This window comes from Dromiciops gliroides, chromosome 3, assembly GCF_019393635.1.
Source record: "Dromiciops gliroides isolate mDroGli1 chromosome 3, mDroGli1.pri, whole genome shotgun sequence".
NCBI lineage: Eukaryota > Metazoa > Chordata > Mammalia > Microbiotheria > Microbiotheriidae > Dromiciops > Dromiciops gliroides.
The window spans coordinates 399322262-399342477 of record NC_057863.1 but is presented as its reverse complement, the minus strand read 5'-3'; the positions used below and the strand labels follow the sequence as shown (position 1 = coordinate 399342477).

General features: G+C 37.5%; 1 protein-coding gene across 3 annotated transcripts in view; it reads left to right on the top strand.

The window, feature by feature from the left end:
- SAP130 (Sin3A associated protein 130) overlaps positions 1-20216 on the top strand; it is a 59584-nt gene that overhangs the window by 26970 nt on the left and 12398 nt on the right. For all 3 annotated transcript variants that reach the window (XM_043991812.1, XM_043991813.1, XM_043991815.1), the window contains exons 6-13: positions 284-408; positions 2972-3096; positions 4812-4959; positions 5138-5228; positions 5520-5624; positions 13416-13557; positions 14530-14651; positions 18876-19178. In XM_043991812.1, coding sequence (XP_043847747.1) covers positions 284-408; positions 2972-3096; positions 4812-4959; positions 5138-5228; positions 5520-5624; positions 13416-13557; positions 14530-14651; positions 18876-19178 — 1161 coding nt within the window. The remainder of the gene's footprint in view (positions 1-283; positions 409-2971; positions 3097-4811; positions 4960-5137; positions 5229-5519; positions 5625-13415; positions 13558-14529; positions 14652-18875; positions 19179-20216) is intronic.

The window sequence follows — 20216 nt, the reverse complement described above, 5'->3', positions numbered from 1 at the left end:
TCTCCATTTTACAGATGATGAACTGAGGCAGATAGGGGCTAAGTGACTTGTACGGGTGACACAGCTGGTAAATGTCTGAGGCTGGATTTGAACTCATATCTTCCTGACTCTAGGCCTGGTGCTCTATCCACTGTACCACATAACTTCCTGGTAACTGCAGGTTACTTAGCCTATTAACTTACCTTCTTTCTAGTGTTATTTTTCTAATGGATAGATTGGGCTATTAATTACATTTCTGAGACATGGCAGATCATATTATTAAGAATGCAGTTTCATATTTTAGGTGCAGCTGCCGCCGCCGTGATGTCCAGTTCTAAGGTAACCACAGTCCTGAGGCCAACTTCACAGTTGCCAAATGCAGCTACAGCTCAGCCAGCAGTACAGCACATCATTCATCAGCCAATCCAGGCAGGTGATGGTCTTGGGAGGGTACTCAATCAAAAGACATGTATTGAATAATTATGAATGTATTAGTTAAATACAGACCATAGGACTTAGAGGAGTTGAGAGGAAGGAGAGAGAGGCTAGGGAGTAGTGTGGTTTGTAAAAGAAGAAATGACTGAGAAGCCAAAGATTCAAGCTTCCAAGCATATTGATTTATTAAGCAATGCATACTAGTCTTCCAAAAAATTGGGTCCAGTGGCCTTCCTTTGGCTTTGGCACTGGACCCGTATATAGGGAGAGACAGATTTTTATGCACTAAAAACAATCAAATAAGACCAATTAATTAAAACAACCCAGATTCAAATTTAGGCAATTTGATTTCTAATTAGATGAAAGATTAGGGACTTTCCTAGTTGGGATAGGGAGAGCAAACAGGTGCAATTCTCTGAAATCATAAAAGAAGGTATCTCACTTCCCCTGAAGGGTCTGTAGTCAATCAGAGAAACATGGAAACAACTGATTAAGCAGTATGGTCCAATTTTCTGATAAAACATATGGGTTGCTTGAAATGTATAATTGTGAGAAACCTCACATCAGTCTTCGGATTTGACAGGATTTCTGATCAGCCTAACCCAGGCCAGGTCCTTGGTTAAGGATCTGTCTCCAAACAGCAGGTGGAAGTGGTCCAGCTTACCAGCCATGCAGGGCTAGGTTCAAACAAGGCAATAATGTTTTTTCACAGTTCCCACAATTGACTAAAGTTTTTGCAGAAGACAAAAATTGGACTAGACCCATAATTAAAGAGAGGGAACTGAACTAGCTCTAGAACTGAGTCACAAGATGGAGTTGGTATGGCTCACTCAATTCCCACTGCCACTTGCAGTTCTAGCCCCCTCAGTAGCAGGGCCTCATTACCATAACTTGTGTCCAGCAACACTTGGTGGAGTAATTTTGACTACACGTTTTTTACCTGATATATTGACTTTAGATTCTTTTTTCTGCCTACGATGAGATTCTTGTGTAAACCAGGTTAGCTAAGAAAAAGATTTACATAAGAGAGTAATAGGTTATGAAATTGAAAGGGTTGGTTTGAGTCATTAATTGTATGAGACCTTAAATACATTTTCATATTATATTGGGAGAAGTCATTTCAGTTTGTTGAGCTGCTGAGGAGTGTTAATCCTTAAAGTCTTGTTTTAGTGGGAATTAAACTGGTTACTTTGTAAAAAGATAAATTGGCAGGAGAAGAAACCAGAGACAAGCAAATCAGAGTAAAATAGGCACTGAGAGCGTAAGGGTCTGCATTAGGTTGGTAGCAATGAGAGTGTAAAGAACAAGTGGAACAAATATTGTGGGAGAATTAGTAGTGGGGACAAGGATCATGGAACCATATACTTTTTTTTTTTTTTTGTGGGGCAATGAGGGTTAAAGTGACTTGCCCAGGGTCACACAGCTAGTAAGTGTCAAGGTGTCTGAGGCCAGATTTTAATTCAGGTCCTCCTGAATCCAGGGCCAGTGCTTTATCAACTGCGCCACCTAGCTGCCCAAACCATATACCTTTTTGTTTGTTTGTTTGTTTTTGGTTTTTTGGTGAGGCAATTGGGGTTAAGTGACTTGCCCAGGGTCACACAGCTAGTGTTAAGTGTCTGAGGTCAGATTTGAACTCAGGTCCTCCTGACTCCAGAGCCAGTGCTCTATCCACTGTACCACCTAGCTGCCCCTCAAACCATATACTTATAAAGGCAAGGGACCTTGGAAGTCATCCAGCCCAACTTTTCGTTTTATAATAAGGAAATGGGGCCCAGAGAAGTTAAGGGACTTGCCTCAGGTAACTCAGTTTGTCATTTGCAAAACTACAATCCAAGGCCAGGTCCTCTGATTCCAAATCTATTGCCTTCTTCCTCTCTCTTGTTCCATGCTACCTCCCAGGAAGAGGCAAAAATTAAACATGACTCTTAAGGATTCAAGCTTAGATGATTGATTAGACAGTAAAACATCAGAAAGTCTCCACCTGAGTATGGGGTATATAAAAAAGATAAGTGTAGTTTTAGACCTGACAATGAAAGCTATGCCTGGATATCCACAGTGATATGTCTAGCAGGTAGTAGTCCACCCTGGACCCATCCTTTTGAAGAGTAGAGTCTGTCCTGAAAACTTACTGCTTGTTTTGTTTAGCTCTCCAGTGGTGTCTATTTGAAAAGAATCTTGTATTATGACACTACTCAACAGGATGTCTATAGAGAAAACAATAGGTAAATTACAGATCTTGGGACTAACTCTTTAGTTGCAAGAATGGCAAAGAAGAATTTTGATTGTTGTTATAATTGGAAAATTGAATACATAACTGTCCAAACAAAATTGAGCCTCTGAAATTTTCTGGCTTTTTATGATGCTGTTCCATCCATAACCACCCTGAAAGTCGGTATTTCCTTCTGGTTTCTGAATTGTGGACAATAAACATCACTAAGAAACACATTTGTTTTTCTAAGTTATCTGAATTCTCAGCTTGTGCCTCTATAGCATTACAAATTCCTTGTTTTACTTTTCATTTTTAAAATAACGTACTTTTTTTTCTTTGTGTTTTTAGTCTCGTCCCCCAGTGACCACCTCAAATACTATCCCTCCTGCTGTGGTAGCAACTGTTTCAGCCACCAGAGCTCAATCTCCAGTCATTACAACAACAGCAGCTCATGCTACTGATTCAACCCTTAGGTGAGTGGAGAACATGAAAACCAAAGCGATATGAAATTGAAAGAACTTAATAGTGTATTTTATAGTACTCTAAGAGCTTATCTTGATAAAAATATTGAAAAGAATTAGCATGAGAAAAGTATAATACTGTGTATTCTACAGTTATTCCTAGGCTAGTTTGGACTTTTAGAGATGCTATATGATCCAGTGACACATGAACAGACTTAGGAAATCTAATCTTAGTTACAAGTCACCCATAAAACTTTTGGCTGGATATCTTTAGGAAAGAATTTTTAATGAGTTCAGCTTCACATTATTATTGTATATTTTTTGTTAAATAATTTTTTTTTTTTAGTGAAGCAATTGGGGTTAAGTGACTTGCCCAGGGTCACACAGCTTGTAAGTGTGTGTTAAGTGTTTGAGGCCGGATTTGAACTCAGGTACTCCTGACTCCAGGGCTGGTGCTCTATCCACTGTGCCACTGTTAAATAAATTTAAGAATTATTATATAACTGTAAGACTAAACTGGAGCACTTGAATAAATTATCTTCAAAAGTAGAACAATTTAAGTATGAGTTTTAGAAAAGAGAGGAATTGGGAGGGTCAACAAATTCAAATTTCATTTTCCCTGTATTTCTTATTTAGCTATTATTCCCCTAGAAATAAAAACAATTGATCTTGACTAAAAGACATATATATATATATATATGTATGTATATGCATGTGTGTGTGTATATATATATATATATATATACTCTGTACTGTTGATACAAAGACACAGTTTGAAAGACAGTCAACTATTAATTATAGGAGTTACAGTATATAGAATTTGAAATCTACCAATAACCATATCTTTCATTTCAACTAGTAATTTCTATGAGTTTTCCCCTGTTTAATTTTTCACCAAAGGCAATGAGAAATTTCAAAATGTTCAGCTCTTTATGTTCATAACAACAAGTGCTTCTAACCTGTTGTGTAAGAACAAACAAATTTAAAGACCTCATAGACTGGTAAATGAGCCTGTCTTGAATTTTAGTACTTCTTGTTAAGGGAAGTGGGAGGGAAATGGTAATTCTCTGCTCATGATGTAAGTCTAAAGAATGAAACTATTAAGTAAACATTATTTCAAAGCATCTTTTCATTTGTAGCATTGCAGTTGAACACTATGATGTATGAATGCTAATAAGTCAAAAGTATTAAAATATCCTCTGTCACACCAATGAAGATAATTTTTTTTTTTTAAAGAATAATAGGGACATCTAGGTGGCACAGTGGATAAGGCACCGGCCCTGGATTCAGGAGTACCTGAGTTCAAAGCTGGCCTCAGACACTTAACACTTACTAGCTGTGTAACCCTGGGCAAGTCACTTAACCCCCATTGCCTCTCAAAAAAGAAAAAAACCCAATAATAATAATAATAATAGCTAGCATTCACATAGAAAATACCTTATTAATGATGACTAAAAATCAGTTTAGATGATTTATGATGCATTGGGATGTTTTTCATGACCCTTCAGTGAGTTTGAAGAGTACAATTTAGCTTGATATTCACTTCAGTAATCTGGTCAAAGGCCTGATGTGTTTTATAAGCTCTTTAGAAATCAAGAAAAATACAATTCTCACTCTAACATAGCCAGATGATGAAATATAAAGGTCTGATAGCTGTCACATTGAAGAGCTATCTCTGTGAATCGTGTCTTTGAGTAGTTTGTTAATAATGTTTTATATGTTTTTAGTCGGCCAACTTTGTCTATCCAGCACCCACCTTCTGCAGCAATTAGTATTCAGCGTCCTGCACAATCACGGGATGCAACAACCAGAATCACATTACCATCACATCCAGCTATTGGCACACCAAAACAGCAGCTTCATACTATGGCTCAGGTAAAGCTTTAGAGTGAACCTTGATTTAACATCTTGTTTATTGGCTCCTAAACTAGAATATTAAAGTGGTTGGTCATGATCTACTGATTCCTAGAGTCTATTCGATTTTAAATTGTAACAGAATAGAAAATACTCCTAATCAGCACAATTCTGTTTTGTTTTGTTTACTCTTCTATAGAAGACTATCTTCAGTAGTGGTACACCAGTGGCAGCAGCAACTGTGGCACCCATCTTGGCTACCAACACCATTCCCTCAGCAACTACAGCTGGTAAATGTCAATAGTGGTATCCTCCCTTTCTCTTTTAAAATAGTAGGAAAGGATAAAGGGGGAGAAAATCAAGAATTTGGAATTAAATTTTTTTTAAAAATATGTTTTCTAAAAAAGAAAAAAAGGTAGTAGAGTAAGCTTAATTATCTTTAACAGACCTTTCCCTACTTACTTTTGGAATGATTTGATTATTTGAATTCTATTTCAATCCTAACCCATGTTTATATTTCTCTAATTTGAAAATATGAGGATAGCAGAAATAGCTGTTTAGGATTTATTTTTCCTTTTCAGGATCTGTGTCACACACACAAGCACCCACAAGTACAATTGTCACCATGACTATGCCCTCTCATTCGTCTCATGCTACTGCAGTGACCACCTCAAATATTCCAGTTGGTAAGTGTCCTGGGGGGAAGGGGGGGATTAAAAGAGTTCTCTTGGGACATTCTTGCAAAGCCACTATTTTCTTGTTGTCAGTCTATGACAATTTTAGCAGATGGCTCTATTTTTGTATTCTTCTGAAACATTTGATGATTACAGTAGGGAACATGTTAGAAGATAATTCAAACTTTTGACTAATTCAGAAACTTTCATATACTCATTAATGTTAATTTTCTTCCCCATTAAATCTTCTCCTTCAGCATGCCCTCCAAAGATGTTGCAGCCAACTCTTATATACTAAAGAAATTTACTACTACTGTAGTAAATTATGTGGCTAATACTAAAGTTATAGTTGCTAAAGTGATAAAACTTTCATGGTAATGCAATAGTGGGCAGCCCTGAACAGTGAGTAACCCAAATTCTAATTTGAGTAGTGCTAACTTTGGCCAGTTTATATAAACTCATCTATGAGAGGTAGAAAAAAATTTGGTATAAAAATTAATGGGGGGGGGCAGCTAGGTGGCGCAGTGGATAAAGTACCAGCCCTGGATTCATGAGAACCTGAGTTCAAATTCGGCTTCAGACACTTGACCCCCTGGGCAAGTCACTTAACCCTCATTGCCCCGCAAAAAAAAACAATTAATAATAATAATAATAGGCAAAAAGTGCCTTGTAGAGGACAAAGGTTAGAATCACTTTGTTAGAAAAGTATTGTTAGGGGTAGCTAGGTGGTGCAGTTGATAGAGTACCGGCCCTGGACTCTGGGACCTGAGTTCAAATATGACCTCAGACACTTGGCACTTACTAGCTGTGTGACCCTACCCATTGCCCCACCAAAAAAAAAAAAAAGTATTGGTAGTATTGGTTTCCCACTGCTCAGAATCAATAGGCTTAAAATAGTGGATAGTATATTGCTAGAATATTATCCATTGAGACTTGAGGTAATTTCCTGGTAGTGTCACAAACTTGGTTATAACATTTTCTGCTATTTCTCTTCCTATCAGAATAACTATAGTATACTTAACATATAGACCAATCAGAAAGTTATTTCAGTAGTCTAGGTGAAAGAGGATGAGAATCTAAACTAGAATTCTATCTATGAGTAGAGAGAAGAGGATATATATGTGAGGTGTAAATGTTAGGAATAAGATCTGACAACAAATTGGATATGTGTGGTGTGTGAGAGTGAGTTGTTGCTTATAATGATATCTTAGTAGGACTGAGGAACTAAGAAAATGATGCTACCCTTAACAAGTGATAGGGAATTTTAGGACTGGAGGATTTTTGAGGGGAAGATTACGAGTTTGATCTATCTACAGAACATCCAGTGTGAGATGTCCAAGAGAGAGTTGGAAATGATTAACAGAAAGCTAGGTACAACCATTTTCCATGTAGTGTAAGTGGCCCCACCCCCTCTGCTGCCAGAGAGGCTTCCCAAGCAGTGAAACCAGAACCCCTGGCCAGGAGCTGCACCAGTACTATTTGCAATGTGAATTTCCTTAAAATGAGGACAATCTGTATATGGATGTGGGCCATATCTGCAAATAGATGATAATTGAACCTGTGGGAGCAGATAACATCATCAAGTGAGAAAGAATTGAGTGAAAAGAGAAGGGGGCCAAGGACACCACAGAGGGCATGATAACGAAAGAAACAGAAAAAGAGACTGAGGAGAATGGCTAGACAGATTGGGAGAAAATCAAGAAAAAAGCATTATCATGAAAACTAGACAAGAAAGAATACCCAGGTGACATGGCCATCCGAAGTGCCAGGTCCTGCAGAGAGGTCACGGTTTGAGAAAGGGGCATTAGATTAGGCAATAGCCCTATTAAAGAGAGTGACATGGTTCATTGTCAGAAATTTTGTTACCTGAAATAGAAAAAAACATAGACATATACTAGGATATAGATCTCTACTTCATGTGCCCTAAAAATATTTCCTTTCTCTTTTTGCTGGGTGAGCATTTTTATCTCTCTTGGCTCTTTTTGGGGGACTTGAAGATTGGGGTGAGGTATTCCTGCTTCTCACAATGGCCCCCTACCCAGTGATGGCCCAAAAGGTAACTCTTACTCCTAGGCATTATTTGGAGGTTTTTGGTGTGATCATGTTGTGAGCCTTGAGAGCTTACTGCCTTTCCTCTGCAATCTTCCCCCCCCCCCTTTTTTTTTTGTGGGGCTGTGAGGGTTAAGTGACTTGCCCAGCGTCACCCAGCTAGTAAGTGTCAAGTGTCTGAGGCTGGATTTGAATTCAGGTCCTCCTCAATCCAGGACTGGTGCTTTATTCACTGCACCACCTAGTTGCCCCCAACTCTTACTCCTAGGACAAGATCAAACAGATAAATGCTAAAGATACAGCTTTTCTGTTGTCCCTGCCCCACCCACCTATGAGAAACTTAAATCTGAGACAGAACCACTTTGCTACCTCTTCAGGTTCTAGAACTGCCGACCCATCACTGAGGAAACTGGGACTCCCTCTACCATCTCTGGGCCTTAGCCCACTTAATTATAAATAAATTATATTGTTATTCTGATATCATGTAGCTCCTTAGAAATATGCATGGCTATGCCTAACACTAAAATATCGGTCGTTTTCAGCTCATTATAAAATTGTCCTTTTATAAAATATATAAAGTTCCATTTATAATGACCCATTATAAAATTATCCTTTTACTTCATGCCTTTGCATCAAGATGCAAATTAAACGTAATGATAAATTTTCAGTGACTTCACATAAAACTGTAGGTATGATTGATTACGTTGGACGAACAATCGTGAAAATCTTTTATAAGGGCCGTTTGTTTTATTATCCCGGGGTAACCACAGTAGAAGTTGTTGAATAAATAATAGTTAGACTGACACAGTCATACAAGTATCATGGCCTAGACTAGAACAGAACTACTGGCTTTCATTTACATATCTCATATTTCTGTAATACTGACTTTTAGTGTTTCTCTCCTTAAATTCCAAATACTCTGAAGATTTATAGTAGTAGTCACCAAATAGCCCTTTAAAGAAGGAAGTCTGCTATTTAATGTTCATTATCTTCTGATTCCCTCATCTTTTGACTAGTTGTGAATAAAATATTTCTTCTGTGATTAGATTTCATTTACCTTTGATTTTACTCCAGTAAACTGCACGTTTGTTTTCCTTTTTTCTTTTATTTTAAACATAATCACCTGAGAGAGAGAACATTTCTATATTCACAACAGAACACCAAAAAGATTGCATATAAAACTGAATTTCCACATCATACTGCTTGGTTTTCTTTTTGTGTGTGTGTGTGGGGGCAATGAGGGTTAAGTGACTTGCCCAGGGTCACACAGCTAGTAAGCATCTGAGTAAGTCTGAGGCCAAATTTGAACTCAGGTCCTCCTGAATCCAAGGCCAGTGCTTTATCCACTGAGCCACCTAGCTGCCCCTTTCTTTTTTGGGGGGAGGGGAATGAGGCAATTGGGGTTAAGTGACTTGCCCAGGGTCGCACAGCTAGTATGTGTCAAGTATCTGAGGTCATATTTGAACTCAGGACTTCCTGACTCCAGGGCTGGTGCTCTATCCACTGCACCACCTAGCTGTTTTTCTTTTAAAGTACATTCTATATATTATTTTCAAAAACTGTTCTATTTGTCTATATCTTCCTCTTCTTCTGCACATTAATTTTTTTTCATGATTCTCTTTTTTTGGCATCAGTATTGTATTCCTAACTCCACTCACTCCCACCCCACAATTAAAAAACTAAGAAAATGACTAAAAGTAAAAAACTTGCAAAAAAAAAAATAAGCAAATAAGCAAAGTCAAGCCAAATGAATCTATATTTGTGGCCCACAATATAGTGTTTCTTTTAGTGCACCTTGAGTGTCCATTATCTCTTTCATGAGGTGTTCAATGTGTTTCATCAGAGGGCCTCTGGAAAGCAAGTTGGTCATTTTGCATAAATCAGAGCTAAGTCTTTCAAAGTTATTTTTCTTTCTTTCTCTTTTAAAGTAATAAACATTTTTATTTATAGTTTAGGGTTCAAATTTTTATCCTTCCTCCCCTCTCCCTCCCTGAGGCAGTAAGCAATCAGATTCATTATTTTGTATAAGAAAACTTGAATAAAAGGGAAAAAAATGAAAGTGAAAAATAGCTTGCTTCAGTCTGTGTTCCGTCGATATAAGTTCTTTCTTTAGAAGTGTGAGAAAATAATGGGGTTTGGCAACCCAGACGCCCTCCCACTCGAGGGAATAACTCTAGAGCCTTGCCTGACTTTTTTAAGGCCAGCCCAGAGTCAGTCAAGTTGGACCTTGGACTGTGAATAGAGGCACGAGAGGTTAAAACCACACTTACCTGAAAGCCTTTCCCTCCAGAGGGTCTGTCCTCTGAACTCTCACCTCAGTATGTACTGCTCATGGACCACCCTCAAGCCCAATAAATTTGAATGATGCTAGCCAATTAGCTTGGAGCATTGTGGAAAGGCCGCCCCTCCTCCAGACTTCAGGGAGCTTATACTCTCTCCATCTTTTGGCCTGGGACTCTGAAGGGAGCAGACATGCTTTTATTCTCTCTCTTCTATCCTAGGTACGTAGGGCTTCTGAACTTTCAGAGCTACGTGCTTTCTCTTTACTAATATTTAATATGCTTTAGTAAATGCTCGATGCCCAAAATTGATGCTAAAGCCTCTAATTCATAAGTAGTAATATATTAGAAACCCCAGCTAAGTTCCCAAAAACTTAGGATAGAGATAGGCACCCCCATATAATTTCAAACACAGTTGGCGACCACAAAGGGATGTTGGACCCTGAAATCTGCTCTCTTCAAGCAAGCTGGGTAAAAAATTCTATGCTGTATGTTTCACCTATTTTCACTGATTTTATGTGCCTTTCTTTAAGTCTCCAGGTGCTTTTCCTTTGGTTTTTGGGGGGTTTTCCCCCTAAGTACCTGCTTTTAAGTACCTGTTTTCTTTCTCAAACTTTAATCTAATTAACAAGTAAACAGGGAGATAAGAGGAAAAGTTTTTTGAGACAGGTTTAGGCTTTACAGCCTAATTCATAAGATAATGTTAGGGCTTTGTTTTTGTGCATTTTTAATTTTAATTTCTTTTTTCTTTTTTTTTTTAGAAAGGCAAATTTTGAATTACAATATGGGGATTAAAAATACCAAACCCTACTATTATTTGCCAGGGGTCTCCCTTAGAAAAGCTATTCATGTATTGGGATGAGGGTAAATTAGAAGTGAAACCAGACATGACCAAGAGAAAGCTTATCAAACTGTGTTTTAGGTGGCATAAAAAATATTTTAGCTTATTAGAGGACCAGTGGCCACAATTTGGATCATTTGATCCCTGAACACTGAGAGATTTCCATTGTGTTGACCTTAAATAAATTGGACCCTTTGTTCTACTCCAATCTATATCAATTCATATATCCCAGGATTCTCTATAGTAGTTTCACCATTTCAGTATTATTGCAATAATTTTATATTCATCTACCACTCTTTATTCAGCCATTCCCCAACTGACAGGCACACCCTTAGAGTTTAGATGTTTTGTTTTGTTTTTTTTTTTCTTTTAAATTCCTTTTCAGGACCAGGAGATTTATTTTGCTTGCAAACATTCCCTCTTTTATCTTCCCTCTTGATTATGCCTCCCATCCCTACTTGTGTCACTGTTGTTTGATGTATTCTTGCATGTGTGTAGATATCTATGTAAAATCCTGTTTTGTCCATTTCAGATAGAGAGCCGGCTCTCATCACCACCTCCTCCAGGTTTATATACCCTCTCTTCATTCCACCCCATTTATGAGAAATAGAAAGTTATACTCCCTTCTATTCTTCTACACTAGTGTATTCTTTTCATTCTCTTTTCTCTTTCCCCTCTTCACAACTTTAGAATAGAACTAGTCTGCCCCCAGGACCTCTGTTTTCCTTCTTTTGCTCCCTAAATACTTTTTGAAGACAGATCTAAGTTCTGAAGGGACACTTGTCAAACAGCTCCCTCCTATTGCTCAAATAAATTAACTTTCTTGGTTTTTCTGAATTCTTTTGTCTGCATTTCAGTGTTCCTACTAAACTTTGATCTTTTCATCAGAAATGCTTGAAAATCAAATGTGCTATTAAATGTCTCCTTTTCCCCTATAGAATTATACATAGCTTTGTAGGGGGAAATTCTTGGTTGTAAGCCTCGGTCTTTTGCCTTTTCTCTTCCAAGGTCTCTTCTCTTTTATAGTAGAAACTGCCAGGTCTTACTGTGGTTCCTTTGAATTCCTTCTTTCTTTCTTTCTTTCTTTTTTTTTTTTTTAAGTGAGGCAATTGGGGTTAAGTGACTTGCCCAGGGTCACACAGCTAGTAGGTGTTAAGTGTCTGAGGCCTAATTTGAACTCAGGTCCTCCTGACTCCAGGGCCGATGCTCTATCCACTGCGCCACGTAGTTGCCCCTTGAATTCCTTCTTTCTGTATGCTTGCACTGTTTTTCCTCTGATGTGGAAACTTTACATTTTGACTTTGATATTCCTGGGACTTAGAGCATTATAACATTGTACCATATTGCTGTATATCCAATTCAGAGATATCCCCCTCATTTGAAAAGAGACTAGTTACTGCCTTTAAAATATACTTTTGTTTTTTCTCTGTTCAACTCAGCAAATGCTTATTAAATGCATACTGTGGGCAAGGCACTGCTGGGCAGTGAGGATAAAAAAAATGGCTTCCTTCAAGGAATTTTCACCTAGTCAAGGATTATAACATATGCAAGTAATGTGCATAGTTGTCAAACAGGTATAAGAGAATCAAGGAAATATGAATCACTTGCAGGTGGGGGAGATTCAAGGTAGTGATCCTGGAGGAGAAGTAGGCTCTGAACTGGGCCCTTAAGGAGAGAGGCTGGCATTCATTTTTCTTTTTTGGGGGGTGGGGGGTAAGGCAGTTGGGGTCAAGTGACTTGCCCAGGGTCACTCAGCTAGTAAATGTCAAGTGTCTGAGCTCAGATTTGAACTCAGGTCTTCCTGACTCCAAGGCCAGTGTTCTATCCACTGCGCCACCTAGCTGCCCCTGGTATTCATTTCTAAACACAGGAAATGATGCATCAAAGAGGTATGGAAATAGGAGAGAAGGGAATACAAAGTCAAGGAAAAGTGAATAATGTAGCTTTAGTGGAACAAAGAAGACATGAAGGTAAGTATGAAGTAACGGAAGACTGAAAAGGTAGGCAGGAGCTCAGATGAGTGCCAGCCTCATAAGTCTTATTTCTATAACACTTTATGGTTTACAAAAACTTCCCTCACAGCTGCTCTGTATTTTACAGATAAGGAAATTGAGACTTACAGAGCTTAAATGACTTAACCCCAGTCACACATCCTGTAAGGATCAGGAACCAGGACTAGAATTCAGGTCTCTCAACTCTAGTTTTAGTATCCTTTTCATGACACCATTATTTAGCAAACAAAGGAGATCCACTCAAGGTCTTTGAGCAAGGAAGAAATGTGATTGGGTATTTGCATTAGGAACATTCCTTTGGCAGGAATGTGAAGGAGGGGTTAGAGAGATTGGAGGCAAGAGACCAAGTCAAAGATCTCTTTAACCTTATCCAGAGTCTGGAACTAAAAAAGACCTTAAAGGTTATCTGGTACATCCTGTACCTAAACAGGAATCCCAGCTTCAGCATCCTATCAGGTGATCATCCAGCCTTCATTTGATGATCTCTAATGATGGGGAACTCTCGTTAGTAAAATAATCATGCTCCACATGTTTGCATACGGGATTCAGGTGTTTCTAGTAGACATTACTAGTCCTTTATTTGGGAACAATAAATGAAGGCCTCATTTCATTTTCTTCGTAGCTAAGGTAGTCCCTCAGCAGATCACACACACTTCTCCCCGGATCCAGCCAGATTATCCAACGGAGAGGAGTAGCCTTATCCCTATACCTGGACATCGGGCCTCTCCAAATCCTGTTGCAATGGAAACCAGAAATGACAACAGGTAAGTGTAAAAGCTCCATACATATTTTAGATATTTTTCATTGTTATGGTGTTTTTAAATCAGAAGACACAAAATAGCATGTGGATTTTAGAAACTGATGTTATGCATGTGGGACTGTTTTAGTAATACTCCCCTGGATTACTTGACAGTTTTCAGTGTATGAGAAATGTCACTGGTCACATGGAATACACATATGGTTTTAAAATATTTAATCAAAAATATAAAAATCTAGACATTTTAAGATAGTACATTAAGCTTGAACAAGTGATTGACAGTATATTCCACAAAATCCCCACAGATAACAGTAATAATGAATACTAAAAAGTAATTTGATATAACAGCAGGAAAGTCAATTAAAATATTTTTATATTGCATTTATGATAGTTCAGTTTAGTAGATATATATTTATATGAATATACACACATAAATTATAAGTAGGAAATCTTTAAAAGTTACTCATCAGGAAAATGTGAAACAAAACTGGCATCAAAGTTTTTTTAGTGAACAGAATTGGCTGGGTGTTTTGGGCCCTGTGCTTTTATCAGCTTTTCCACGTATGTTTTCTTCTTGTGAAACTTTTTAAGAAGTGGCACAGCTCTAAAATTTTTTTTTAAAGGAATAAACATTGAGAGGGATTTTTAAAAAGAATACATTTCTGTGATAAGCAATGGAAACTGTTCAAGATCAAAGGTGTACCTGTAATTACACAGTGAGACCATAGGAGTGAAATGGCTTCAAAAGACAGCTGAGTAATCAAAGGATTGAAATGTGAACAGGAAGAAATGAACAATATTGGTTTATTGGAACCAGAAGATTTTCTGAATTGGCCATAAACAAAATGAAAAGTACTTGAGGCCAGTAGTGTATTGGTGCAGTATTTTGGGGCAAAATTAGTAGTCATCCTGGGACTGAGGGAGGGGACGATTGAATAAGCATATGGAATCATGAGAAAATTTTCTTTTCTACCTCTAGGCAATCTGTTCCTGTCCAGTTCCAATACTTTTTGCCAACATATCCACCCTCTGCATACCCATTGACTGCACATACATATACCCCCATCACGAGTTCAGTGTCCACTATCCGACAATATCCAGGTAAGTACTGTTCCCTTAAATTTTTCTAAATGTTACAGCTTTCACATACATAAATTGGGTCTTACTGGATTGGGCAGGGAGTAAGGGGAAATTGTGGAGTACTCAAGACTTTGAGGTATTAGTTCTTAAGGTTCAGATGTGGATTTTAAGGAAGAGCAACAGCCCACACAGCAAACCTATCATTTAGCTACAGTCTGTTGATACTAAAAACTGACCTGATAATGCAACAAAAAAGAAAGTATAATCTCTGTTTACTTCATAGATACTTAGGAGGTTAATTTTTTCCAATTTCTGAAAGAGAAAGCATGAAGATTCTGGAAAATAAATAACTAGCCTGGTTACTAGGGTTGTGTGAAGAACAGACAGCAGTGTTTTTTTTTTTTAATTCAGGGGTAAACCAAGGGAGCAGACACCTTTCCAGAAATACTGCCATAAGATAAAGAGAAATCCCTCTCCTTGGGAGCCAGGGTGGAAGAATGTTTAGTATAGGATGTAGAGTTAAAAGACAACCTGGGTTCACATCCAACCTTTGATTTCACTGTGTGATCCTGGACAAGTCAATTTAATCTCTCTGAACTTCAGTTTTCTCACCTGACTAATGGGTACAATAAAAATAACATTATTGTAATATAGTATATAATGATACAAATATTATCTTTATCTAGTTCCTGACACTTAACAGCGGTGTGACCCTGGGCAAGTCACTTAATTTCTGCTTGCCTCAGTATCCCCAACTGCAAAAATAGAATAATAACAGCACCTACTTCTTAGGGTTGTTGTATGAGGATCAAATAAGATAACTAGCACAGTGCCTGGCACATATAGGCACTTTATAAAAGCTTATTCCCTTTTCCATCAAGTTCCCTTGAATAATTGTGTGACACACAAATGAGATTTTGTAAGGTTTGTAAACCCTTAAGTTCTCACTAAATGTTCGCTAATATCCTGCTGCTGCTAATGATGCCAGTTATAAGCAAGTCAGTTAAGAATGTATACCCAGGGGCAGCTAGGTGGCGCAGTGGATAAAGCACCGGCCCTGGATTCAGGAGTACCTGAGTTCAAATACGGCCTCAGACACTTAACACTTACTAGCTGTGTGACCCTGGGCAAGTCACTTAACCCCAATTGCCTGACTAAAAAAAAAAAAAAAAGAAAAGAAAAAGAATGTATACCCAGATTGGCACAGTATCTTTAGTGCCTTGTGACTGTACCCTATCAATCCCATTCCCACGATATGCATACTTTCCCTTTCCCCGTACACACACAGTGGAGAAAAAGGTAGAATTTGACCAACTTTAATTTTATAGAAAAAATTCACTTTATCTTCCTATTTTCAAATACTATTTAAAAGTATTCAAATACTGGCTAAAATATAAAATGTTAGCTGTAATCATTCATAATATCACTGGCCCTATGGACATAATGTCAAAAGTGTAAAACTAAGGTATCTTTAATTACCTAAATTATAAAGTCAAGACATTTAATCATCTGTCAAGTTAATTTTTGTTAGGCTATAACATTACCAAACACTACCAAAACCTGGTTATAATTATCAGATAGTTTTTCTTGTGCCATAAAATTGTACTTTTAAAGTAAATGCTTCACTGATGCTTTTTTCTTCACTTTTTTTAAACCTCAAAGTCACTTTCCAATAACAGTCCCCACATAACAAAGTACAATTAAGTAAATCAAATCAGTGCACAACATATTAGTCATATCTGACAGTATACACCTCTTGCTATCCTGAAAAATCCACCCTGTGAAGTCAAAACTAGTCAGTGCAAGAGTCAGAGTTCTTATGACCTTCACTGTTGTTTTTCTTTGCATCCAGTAGTCATCCTATAAACTATTCTCCTAGTTCTGTTTATTTCCCTAAGGGTAGGGATTTTGGTTTTTGTCTTAGTATCCCCTAGCATCGGGCACGTAGTAGACACTTAATGAATACTTTTTCGTTGATTGTATCAATTCATATAAGTCTTACTTGTGTTTCCCCGAATTCTTAATATTAGTTGTTTCTTAATGTACAATAATATTCCATTCTATTATATACCACAATTTGTTCAGTCATGTGTTGGGCACCCAATTTGCTTCTAATTACTTGATACAACAAAAGATGCTACAAATATTTTCGTGTATATGAGGTTTTGTCATCATCTTTGACCTACTTGGTGAATATGCCTACTAGTGATATTCATCACAAAAGAAACCTCAAAAAATTTTTTTTAACTTTTCTTTCCCTATTCCTCCCCATAATGGTGTTGGATCATATCAATTCATATATGGAAATTCCTGAAACTCATATGCCTGCTTTTCTCTCTTCTTTGCACAAGTAAATTAATGCAATATTTTAAACCATTATTTAGACAAGTGGCTAATTCAGGTCTAAGAGCACTCTTCTAGGAGATGTAAATGATGACCACAATTTCATTTTCCATTCTGTGTTAGATTAGGTGTCTCTGGGAACAGGTCTTCATCTCTACTTCAGGACTGATCCCATTGGAAATTAGAAACATTGTGTATTAATTAAATAATTAGTGGAAAAACTTAGTTGCTCCTAGGGAGTGGCTGCATCCTTATTAATTGTTTTCCCTATAACAGTTGTGGGAGTTTGGAGGGTTTTTTGAGGGGAATCGAGAAGTTTTGTTTTTAAAAGGCAGAAACCCACAAATATGTACTCTATACTTTTAAAAAACACTATTTAGGGGCAGCTAGCTGGCACAGTGGATAGAGCACCAGCCCTGGAGTCAGGAGGACCTGAGTTCAAATCCAGCCTCAGACACTTGACACTTACTAGCTGTGTGACCCTGGGCAAGCCACTTAACCCCAATTGTCTCACCAAAAAAAAGAAAGAAAGAAAGACAATTTAAAATTTATATCTATAGGTACTTGTGATGGCTATCAACTAGAACACTTTGGGTGGTTGACTTTTAATGTTGCATTACCATTGTCATTCTGGAAAAAAAAAGTGTTAACATCATTTCAAATATTATTTGGTCTTTTTATATTTGTGGCATATAGGTGATACAGTGGATAGAGTGCTGGACATGGAATCAAGAAGATCTGAGTTCCAGTCCTACCTCACATACTTAACTAGCTGTTTGGCCTTGGACTAGTCACTTAATCTCTCTCAGTCTCTACATTTGTAAAATGGGAATATTAATAACACCTACTTCACAATATTGTTATGAAGATCAAATAAATTAATATATAAAAAGCATTTTACAAACCTTAAGTCTCTATATAAATGTTATTGTTGTTGTATGTTGGAGGAGACTGTTGAATTACAGTCTGTTTGGGGGGTTTTTGGCGGGACAATTGGGGTTAAGTGACTTGCCTTGGGTCACACAGCTAGTAAGTGTTAAGTGTTTGAGGCCAGATTTGAACTCAGGTCCTCCTGACTCCAGGGCCGGTGCTCTATCCACTGTACCACCTAGCTGCCCCCTAATTACAGTCTGTTTTAAGTATTTCTAGATTGTTTTCCCATTTTCAACTTTCAAAGGTGTTTTATAAAGCCAATAATGTCTACTTAGCGGATTTTTGGAATTGCATTAAAAGTCTTTTTTTAAACCCAAGTCCTACAGTGAAAACCCCTAATTTCATCCTTTAAATCTTATAATTTCCTTATTAATAAGCCACTTGTCTAAATAATGGTTTAAAATACTGCATTAATAATAACAGGACTTTCAGATTAGTAGCAAAGTGCTTTTATCACAACAGCCCTATTAAGTAGGTAATACAAGTATTAATATCCCCTCAGATCTTTAGTTTCCCTATCTGTAAAATGGAGATAAATAATTTAGCTACAATTAGTATGAGTTTGGGGCAACTAGGTGCTACAGTTGATAGAATACTAGGCCTGAAGTCAGAAATTCAAATGTGGCCTCAGATACCAGCTGTATGACCCTGGGCAAATCACTCAACCTCATGTGCCTTAGTTTCCTCATCTGTAAAATGAGCCAGAGAATGAAATGGCAAACCACTCCAGTATCTTTGCCAAGAAAACCCCAAATGGGGGTCACAAAAAACACACACAAACACAACTGGAAAAAAAAAGACTGAACAAGAAAAGTATGAGTTTTGAAGGTGGGATTCAAACTCAGGTCTCCTATGATACACTGAGACGGGATAGCCAGGATTTTATTTTGTGTGTGTGTGAAGATTTTCAAAAGCCTATATTGGCAGGCCCTCTAATTTTGCTTTAGTGAGTCTTTTGGTACTCTTTAGTTTCAGCTCAGGCACCGAACTCCGCCATCACAGCTCAGACAGGTGTTGGGGTGGCCTCTACAGTGCACCTAAATCCCATGCAGCTGATGACAGTTGATGCATCTCATGCTCGTCATATCCAAGGGATCCAGCCAGCACCTATCAATACACAAGGGATCCAGCCTGCACCTATTGGAACACAGGGAATCCAGCCAGCACCAATTGGAACACAGGGGATCCACTCAGCAACACCAATCAGTACACAAGGACTTCAACCTGCACCAATAGGTGCTCAACAACCTCAGACTGAAACTAAAACTTCAGGTAACTTGAGTTTTCTGGCACTATGCAGTGGAGCAGTAAACTCCACTGATTTAGCTGTTTGATTACAAGGCATTTTTTCATTTAGCTTTGCTTTCTGGGAAGATGTCTTTGTCTAACAAGGAATGGTAAGTAGAACAAACATTGTGGGGACTGAGTAAATTACACTGAATATAGAATATTAATTAGTACTGTCTGATCTTTTTTTTTATTACCATAAATTCCAGCTAGACTATAAAATTATAAAAAATTAGACTAAAGGGTAGAAGAGAAGAATATTTGTCTGAATTGTAGAAGGCAGATAAACTAGCAGGTAGAAGTTTTTTTGTATGTGTGGTTTTTGTGGGTTTTTTGGTGTGAGGCAATTAGGGTTAAGTGACTTGCCCAGGGTCACACAGCTAGTAAGTGTCAAGTGTCAAGTGTCAAGTGTCTGAGGCCGGAGTTGAACTCAGGTCCTCCTGAATCCAGGGCCAGTGCTCTATCACAAATAGAAGTTATTTGAGACAAGGTTAGATAAATACATTTACTGGCTTCAAAAATATAATGAAATAAAAAGTCACTGATTAGAAAGAATTTCTGCAATTACATAACTTCTAAAACCATAAAATTGATAATAAACGTTATTAAAAGGTATCATCATTCAGTTTCCAGCAAAGGCTATGAGTAGACAGTTTATAATAGAAAAGAGATTTATTGCAACCATCTGAAAAATTACTTTACTCCAAATCAGAAAATAAAAAGCATAAATCAAAATACCTTGCAATGATGTTTAACAATCACCAAATGATAAAAATAACCAGAAGTGACAAAACTCCATACTAACATATTGGTGATTAAATGTCATGCATTGGTAGTGGAATTTCCAATATGGTAGAATCTTCTTAGAGGGCAAAGTGGTAATACAAGAGGCATAAAAATAATCATCCAAATTTGAATTCAAGAAAATTGTCTTTTAAGTTAATAACAACCTTTATTTTAAACTGATCTTGTGATTTCAACAGGACAGGAAGTGCCCAGGGAGAAACTTTCTCAGTGCAGATA